At 33.2% G+C, this 9,334-nt stretch overlaps 1 protein-coding gene across 1 annotated transcript; it reads right to left on the bottom strand.

Moving 5' to 3' along the window:
* Positions 1 to 6,248: 6,248 nt before the first annotated feature.
* Positions 6,249 to 8,217, bottom strand: LOC145591724 (replication protein A 70 kDa DNA-binding subunit E-like). Its single transcript, XM_081648229.1, has 8 exons — positions 7,959 to 8,217; positions 7,751 to 7,853; positions 7,527 to 7,654; positions 7,349 to 7,427; positions 6,915 to 6,924; positions 6,646 to 6,824; positions 6,433 to 6,553; positions 6,249 to 6,353 (listed from the first exon to the last, which is right to left on the bottom strand). Exons 1-8 carry the CDS (start codon positions 8,215 to 8,217, stop codon positions 6,249 to 6,251), a joined length of 984 nt encoding a protein of 327 aa, XP_081504355.1.
* Positions 8,218 to 9,334: the final 1,117 nt, after the last annotated feature.

Genomic DNA, 9,334 nt, shown 5'->3' with positions numbered 1-9,334 from the left:
TTTAACTTTAATAATTAATTATTCATAGTCTTTTGCAAATAAATAGCAAGGGATGGAACAGAACTATATAAGCACATATGCATGATGCAAGTAGTTTACTCATAACTAACATCAACATTCCACATGATGTGCAAGCATAGAACTTCAATGTACACTCGTGTCCACGATTAGGATACTTAAATCATACAAAAGCGCAATAGGGTCTAATCCTATTTTGTACCAGTCTTATATGTTAGTCATTCGTATGCTCCGTGTATGTGAGATTGTGAGGTAACTAGTTTCAACTCGCACAAAGGGGCTTTAATATTTCTTCTACACATGTTGTCATGGTGATGATAGTAAAAAATGATAATTGGCAAGTCATATTAAAAACATAGGAGAGGTTTTGGGAACGTACAGCAAATTTACCATAATTCCAATGTGTTAGATTTGCTTCATTGCTTGTACACCAAGCTTCACTTCATCACTTGCCCAAAAAAGCTGATCGTCTTCTGGTCGAATGAGAACGAGCAAAGGCATGGAATGACATAATTGACGCAGCAGCAAATGATGTCCTTGTCTAAATCAGTAGAAAGACAAGAGGGTATCTGCCGTATGCAAGTATGCTGTTAGCTTGGCATAGTCAATATTACTTCAGTGGGGCATTTCGTCGAACACTTTGCGTGCATTCAATATTAAACACGACCCATGTATAATCAAGGGCAAATTCAACAAATGCAACCTCAAAATCCATGAAACTTTGAAGATTTCTTATCTTGGAGTTGCATCTTATCTTTTTTTTTTTTTTTTTTTTTCGACTTTTTTAGAGATAATGCTCTGCTCTGGCTCATTCTGTTTGTTTTTTCGTGGGATTTTTATCTGCATTTTTCGGATTAACTGTAGCATCTGTGCTCTATATAGGCAATATAGCTGATAGATATTGGGATTGTCTAGGCTTTGTGTCCCTAATTTCTTGGACTTGCTAATGAAATTTTTACAATTTTTGGGATTGTCCTTGCCAGTTGCGGTTAGGGATATTTGATGGGTGATCTAAAATATGATTGCAGTTTGAGTTGTTCACTGTTTGACATGGATAGGGGCTTTTTTTTCTTGTTTTTTTGGTTGTTGTTGTTGTTGTTGATGCCCGGAATAAATGATACTAGTATTTAGCCCACGGATTAAATTTTTTGCTAAAATGTTTATTAGTACGGATTTAATTGTACATTGAGAATGCTCTTTAGTTGGAATTAAACTAAAATGTTTATGAATACAAAAATGGTATATAGTAGTAAAATAATGAAAGATTAGTAGTAGTAAAAATAATGATGTTATTTCATATTTTCAATTTTATATTTTTTCACGTAAAAAAGATACATGAAGAGATACTTAATAAGAATTAACTATCTCCTACTCCATATAAGAAGTTGATAGAACCAACCAAGAGACGAGAGTGAACGATTATTTTTAAAAGAAACTAACTTCATTAGTTGAAGAAGATAATTACAAAATAAAATTGACTCTTTAGTGAAATGGCATACAATAAATGAAGGAATAAAAAATTAAAAGAAAAAAATAAAAATAAAAGTGTACCAATAAGAATGTGACACGTGACAGTGTATATTGTTTGCAAAAGTTCATGTTATTAAATATTAGTATAGATGTACGAGGTATAACCGTATAGAATTGGAATGAGTAAAATTATACGGAGTACGCAATGTTTGTTTAAGTAAGTTTCACTTAATAAACTCATGAGAGTACCAAGTATAGCTTGGTCTAGTGGTAAGCTTTGCAACTTTACATCTCACAATTATAAGGTTGTGGAATCAAACCCCATTAGAGGTACTTTGAAGTGATGATTCCCTTACCCTTTCCCCTTACTCTCAAAGTGCCTAGTTCGCTAATCCTCTTGGCCAAAAGTACTTGGTACCATTGGCGGATCTATGTGGCCACCAAGGGGAGCACTTGCATCCCCTTTATTTTTGCAAGAGAATTATGAAATTTAAGGTGTGTTAAAAAAAATCTATTTCATATTGTAGTTTTTGCTCTCCCATTCTAAAATGTTGATTTCTTAAAAGATAAATCATACATTATTTCTCCACATAAAATTGCAAATTATATATTATTTTCGGATTTAAAATATTGCAACGTTTGTGCTTTCCCATTCTAATTCTATATGATTTATACATAAGGAAAAATAATCACTTGGGGTTATTGTTATTGTTACATACTCGTAATTAAAGTTTTTTTTAAAGGTTAAAATCCATACTAATATATTAAAAGGCGCTCCTAAAAACGTTGACGTGCCACATAGTTTTTATTTTGTTGCACCACGTCATCTTCCCATCATCTCATGATGTCACATTATCACTCAAACAATGCCACATCACCCAAGCAACTAACATTAGTCCATATAAAAACATAAGGATAAGGAGGTTCGAACCCTCAACCTCTAATAACACATATAACTATTTAACCATCTAAGCCAATATCAACTATATTATTTGTATGGAAAAAAATTCGTATAAGTACAAATCTCTAATAACTCAATTTTGGTTTGGCAGTGATAATTGCAGTTTTAAAAAGCCTTTTAAAAAAATTACCGATTGTACGTCTACAACAATAGCAACCCAGGGCAACGCCTGGGGTCATTCACTAGTTGTGTATTTAAAAAATGAAAAGAGTGATTACTACCCCCATGTTGCAAGGTTAAAGGAACAAAAGATGTATGTAAACTTACAGGCTAAAGATGAATTAGAAAGTAAAAACATTAGCAAAATTGAAACATTAATAATATCAATGTTTCCAATTTTTTGGGTTACTAGTTGTGCCATCGCGCGCGATGCACGTGATAGCCCAATTCACACGTATTGGATTGAGATAAATCGAAGGTTTCAAAGGATATGGATTAAGGAGTTCTGGTGTTTGGTACCATAGATGGGTGCGGTTGTTGCTATCTAACATAACATTTGGTAAGAAGAAAATGTTAAAATTGATGGACAGTTTTGCAATTGCCACAATAAAATTGTAGTCATTATAATTTTTCAATCTGTACCTTTAAAATTTGGTATTAAATCTTGACCATTCATAAAATTTAACTACAGTACATAATTATTAAAATGATATATTTGTATACAATAAAAAATAAATAGTTTTATTTGAAATTAAATTAACGATGATAATGGATATCACTTTTTAAAAAGTCGATCTTAAAATTTGTTTTCAAATCCTTTCTTCCATTGATTTGTTTGATACCAAAACTCGATTTCCGTAGGATGTATTTCGTATGACAATAGTGTTAGGTTATATTTATTTTTGTGGAAAAGATGATACGGAGTTAAGGATAGAATGTCTAATATTTTGATTCTTGATGAGTATACAAATTTAACAATGGTAGTATGTTGTTGTACCATTAATGGAGATTGAGAGATTTGCTTGGTAGAGGAAACGAAATTGCTTGATTTGGCGACAAAAAGAGGATTTTTTTTTTAAACTTTTTTTTATAAAAAATAAAACAGTTTTATTATTCAGTCAAATATTTCATCAGTCAAATAAATAAATAAATAGGATTTACCCTTAAAATTTTAAAGGTTGAGATTGAAAACAATTACAATGGCTACATTTTTATTTTAGCCATTGAATAGCCTTCCTAGAATTGATATGGAACACAATCATTAGGTAAGTGGTTATTCGGTTAGATTATGTCCTATTTTGTCTTTGGGTTATCTAATACTTAATAAAATTAGGTTTAGTAATTGAGTATTATCTTTTTAAAAATTTTAAATTTTTGTAAGTCGTGTCAAAAAAAATGATAACTCGGTAAAATTATAAAACTAACTCGGTAAAATTACAAAACTGTTTAGACGATTGACATATGTGTATAAATGTCGTGCATATAAGGAAGATTATGAAAAGCCATTTTCTATTTTTAGAATTTTTTAACGCACGTACACTAAAGCTGTACTTTGGAAGTCTTAAGGTCTATATTCTTCAACATTTTGTCATGATTGTTGAATTTCCTACTTGATTGGTCAATTGAAGTACTTGGATTGCGTGGTCCATAAATTGTGTTATGCCTTTCTTGTCTGCCTTTCATGCTCTTTTTTTTCTTTCCTTTTTTCTCTACAAAGCTATTTTCTTTCTGTGCAACAATGGCTAGCACTGACAGCACTGCCACTTTTGGAAGGGTATTTGCACCGCCAATTTGGAGATCGAATGAGTCAAGATCTCAGGAAGAGAATGCTGCAAGCTTTCGTGTGTATGTGACGGATATGACGAAGAAGATGAACAGTCACCTGCAATTTTTGGAACAAGGAATTTCAAGAGTGGAGAAAGGCAAAAAAGAAAAAGGCGAATCAAGCAAGAAAAGAAAAAGAGGAGTTGAAAGGGATGGCTGCGGAGAATGGCCAGTCATCATTACTGATTCAGAGAGTGACAAAATGCAAAACAATCAAACGGATGGAGGTGAGACAGAAGGGAAAGGGGAGGATGCTAAAGAAGAAAATGAGGCTGAAAAAGCTGTTGAGGAAAAAGCAGATGAGTCAGAAGAGGAAGAGGAGGATACTGCAGAAGAAGAGGAGACGGAGGAAGATGAGGAGACTGATGAGAATGCTGAAAGCGATCTGAATTCCGAGTCCGGAACTCGTAGCGAGGAAAAGATTGTTGTAGAGTCAGATGCATCATTCGAGTCAGAGAGTTCTGACTACGACGACGATGATGATGATAGTGGTGCAAAGTCTAACTCTGGGAATTATCACGAAGCAAATGAAGAAACAAGTAAAGACTCTTCCATGTTTGCTATGAAAATTCCTGATTAAAAATTGGCCATGAAGAGTTAAACATTACTGGTGTTTTTTGTTTGTTGATGGTGGGGTGGTTTTTGGATGAATTTTAGAAGTTTTAGGTGATTTAAAGTCTGTTAGGGGGTTTTTTTGAATGATAGTCTATGGTAAGTCTATTAGGGGTTAGTGTCTTGTAAATGTAATAGGTAAGCAAGTAAGTAGGTTGTAATGATATATTATCTAATAAAATCTGAAAGCATGATGTATTTTGAAATGCTGATGCTATTTCCTTACTTGCTCAAAATTGAACAGTAAAGAAGAAAAACACTTGAAGTTTTCAACTAATGATAATAATTATGGACATCAAAGAAGAAAAACACTTGAAGTTTTCACTAACCATAATAATATTTTGCATTATATTTACATAAAAAGCCTGAATTTATTAGGTACAATACTGCAGTAGTAGTAGTTGGTTTTTTCATAAGTACATAATGCCTGATTAATTGTTGAAGTTCATCTAATAACCAGACTGCAAAAGCTAACTAATTACACCAACTTTCTAATTTTATAATCTATAAGAAGTGGTGTTACATAGGAACATGTACTATGATGGAACTTGTTCCTATTCAAAACCACATTTTTCCAAATGGCTTAATGATAATGCATACTCGTTTAGCTGAGATTGCACTATCTACTAAGAAGTAGTTTAAGAATATCTATTTTTGATGTAAGCCATAGGATGCAAAAGATATAAACTTCTCATCTAAGATGGAAGTAACATGATCCAAAAAATTTAACCTTGAAGGCTAGCCGCAATGAGTAGATATATTAGGAAACATTTAATAGATGAAGCTGTTACCCAACTGATCTGCCATATATATGGTTTATTGCTTCTTATATGTCTTCATCAGACTCATCATCTTGAAAGACGAGGGCTCGACGCATGGTCTGCTTTTCCTGCTTAATGACTTGTGCTTTCTCTGGAACAGCTGCTTCTCCCTGGATGCTAACAGCTTTCCCCTTAAGAACTGCACGAGCGACTTTTTCTGCTTCCTTAGCTTTGATGGGGTCTGGAATTTTCTCTGTTGTTTCAATGACATCCTTTGCTGGTGTGGTAATGGCAGTTTCATTGTCAACATCAGATCTCTTTCTTTTGTGTCCAGAGTCTCCACTCTAAGATTGAGCAGGTTGATTTGATGCAACCACTGTTTCTGCTAAAATGCAGGCATCTTCCTCTTCCTGACTGAAGGCTAATAGATCAAGAGCCTGAATAGTCTCTTTCTTGATGGTTTTGCTTAAAACCTCTGCATCAATTGATTTATTGGTAGCACTTGTGTCAGTCTGAGCATGTGCAGCATCACTTGTTGGCCCTGCAACTTTGGTTGTAGGTGCAGCAACATTAGCTGCAAGTGTACCAGGGTTGGCTGTAGAGCTGCTCCCTGCACCAGCATCTATGTTGGTGTCTTCCATTACAACACCTTTCAGACCCCACTAGAGAACCTTATTCTGTTCCAAAGCAGTAGTAGGGCCAATCTTAATAAAAAAGTAAGTTGTTGCTAGTTTTGAAGCAATTTCGCTAAACCTGTCGGTTTCTTCCTGCAATAGAAATAATATTGCCTTGGTCTCAAAAAGAATTGCATATGCTAGCAGGATTCAAAGGTGGTTAATTATTTACCAGTATCTTTATCTGATAAAGATCCTCAGCTGACACTCCAAGTAATGGAATGCAGTTTTCAGTAAATGCAGTAAGCTGCAGGGTCCCCGTTCCATCTGAGACATTGAAAGTGATTGTTGCCCTGCAAGAATTTATAAGTTAGTGTATGGTTGCTATGGTTATAGAAGCTTAACATTACAATAGTTTAGTAGTGAAGGTCTCCCTTTTTTTTACCGGTGTGTGGCAGATACTTCATTTCGTCCACAAGCTATGCAGTTAAAACTTTCCCCAACAATCAAGTGTGTGTGCTTCCCACAGTGAGAACATCCAATGTATGTCCTGAGCCTTTCAAATGCAAGGTCTGGTGCTACAACTCTCAGCCAGTAGATTTCTTGTGGAAGGGTTGTTGTTGCCTACATTATGATATAAGTGATTACATTGTTGTGTGCACATGGGCCAGTTTCTTGTGAAATTCAAAGTGTTTAAATGCAGGGAATGTTTACAATCTGGAAACTACAGGGAATACAAAAACATGCTCATTATTGAGTGAAAATGATTTTTGCCAATACATGATTTTCAATTTAAAGGTGTTAATGTGTAATTCAAATATTTTACTTCAAGGCTAGCTATGACATGCAACTAATCTAAAGCCTCTACTACATTGACAGTGTAAAATCAAATGATATTACTTGTATATTACCAGGATAATTTAGAAGAACAATAATATGTATACCTTCTTTGTTCTGATGCGATCTATGGTTGTTAAAATTCTTTCGGTAGGTGGATTCCACGCAGCTGTAACTCTATTTTGCTAATCAATTAACACACATCGATGTTTCCTTGCTCTATTATTAAAACGTATGATACTTATTATTGAAAATATCATTATAAGATTTTAAATGAAATTTTGAATCTAAAAAGGTTTGAATTGGTATACCACTCGGCCAATGCAGCTGCTTTTTCACCTTCGGGATCCCTGATTATCTCAGTAGACGTGGTTGACTCAATCTGAAAGCCTGTAATTTTGATATATTATTAAGTGTATATCATGTTATTGATAGTGTCTAAATTAAGACAGTTACGGCAAACACATTGCAAGCTATATCATGAGTTACCTTTGCAAGTGATAGGACGTAGGGCTGTTATTCCTATAACCTTAAAGAGGTCACTGTCTGATACCAGTGTTTCACATTCTGGTCCAGACAAATCATTCCATGTACAGACTTTCACTGGCTGATCAGTGCTGAAAATACATGGATAGATATATAATTTTTTGAATATTAGGATAAGTGACTGTGGAATATTCAAGCTTATTTATCTAAATAGTAGATGCAATTACCTATGATCTATCACCATTAAGTCGCGTACAAAAGACTCCTTATTCATAGTTGTCACAATCTTCCTTGGTTCTCTAGCAACATACAGCACAATAACAAGTATATCTACAACAAGTGTAAGTAGCTTTTAGGTGCCAAGCACAATATATATATATATATATATATATAATTGTATATGGATTGAAAAAGCAGTTGAAATTTGTTGAATACCATGTCTAGCATCATCATTAGCAACTCTTGGAATAGAAGCAAGTGATTGGTACTTTGGAAAGACTATTTCTTCTTCAGGATCTAAGGATTGGATGACAGTTCTACTACCTAATACCATCTGAAATTGAAGATCTGATTCTTTCTGCCTATATTGTGGATCAAGTGGTCTGATCAAGGCATTAGCAATGTCATAATTGCCTCTAAACAGAATCACATTTTTATATGCCTCAACTTGATCACCAAAGAGCGTGAGCTTCATGCGATTTTTCTATCATATTATATAAAACACAATAAGAATATGAGATCATATATCTACACATAATGATTTATAGAAGACATAATTTGCATTTGCATATGACATGTTTAGAATATACCTTGTCATCCTATAATATTATATACTGGTATATGATCTTTTTTTTCAGATTTTTGTGGCCGACTTTTTTCAGCAATATTGACCTTTACTTTATACGATTTACTCGATGCATTGAGTTCATTAAGAAACCTTCGTTGGGGTGCCATAATAGAACTGGCTATTTCAAAAAGACTAATTAGGTATAAAAAATTGAAAGAAACAAAACTTTTTTACAACTTTACAGAAGGATTACTAATAGTTAAGTAAAATGCATGTGGTACAAAGATTACTACAGAATCACAACCAGCTTAGGCATAACAATAGGCTTAAAATTACCACAAAGACTAATCCGTGTTAATAATTAGAAAAATTGGCTTGCTTAGCAACTATAACAATAATAATGCTCATATTTTACACAAAAGTTGATTTGTTTATAATAATTAGTTATAAATATCCCCTTGTTTTTTTTTTTCTGGTTATTGTATCTACTCTATAGCAAAGCAATTTAGCACACTGATCACAAAACCTAACTCCTAGCTTCTTAAAATAATCTAGCCTTTAAAATTTTCCTTGCTTTTTAACAATGACAAAGAGGAGCTTAGCATTATTCATCTTGAAAGTAACACAGAAATGGTGGACAAATTGGTAATAATATGTTTCATAGGCAATACTATTTGAACACACTGGCCATTTGTACTGAAATAATTAGTAATTCAATTCAATTTGGCAAGCATAATACAACAATTAAGCTAGTAATTCATGGAAAAACCAAGACTGATCATCACAATAATTAGATCAGTGTTAATGGGTAAAGATATGAATTTAATAAAATCAAAGTTTAATTATAAAGGTATTTGTAGTATTACATGTAGAACATTGGTAAATCAATTTACATATATCTAAATTAATTCATCCTATATACTACCATTTTCCATACCAATACAGAACTAATTTTCTATTGCAAATTTTAGAGTTTTAGAGTTTTGTAATAAACTAATTATTGTCTAAATACATGGTGTATGTA

The sequence above is a fragment of the Chenopodium album genome, chromosome 18 (assembly GCF_948465745.1).
Source record: "Chenopodium album chromosome 18, dcCheAlbu1.1, whole genome shotgun sequence".
Lineage (NCBI taxonomy): Eukaryota > Viridiplantae > Streptophyta > Magnoliopsida > Caryophyllales > Amaranthaceae > Chenopodium > Chenopodium album.
This window is presented reverse-complemented; position numbering and strand designations above follow the sequence as displayed.

Coding starts and splice junctions, on each gene's coding strand:
- LOC145591724 (XM_081648229.1), bottom strand. CDS start 8,217: ATGAAGCTCACGCTCTTTGGTGATCAAGTTGAGGCATATAAAAATGTG. Junction 7,428..7,526: donor ACGTCCTATCACTTGCAAAG/GTAACTCATGAT, acceptor TCAAAATTACAG/GCTTTCAGATTGAGTCAACC. Junction 6,554..6,645: donor GAAGTATCTGCCACACACCG/GTAAAAAAAAGG, acceptor AAATTCTTGCAG/GGCAACAATCACTTTCAATG.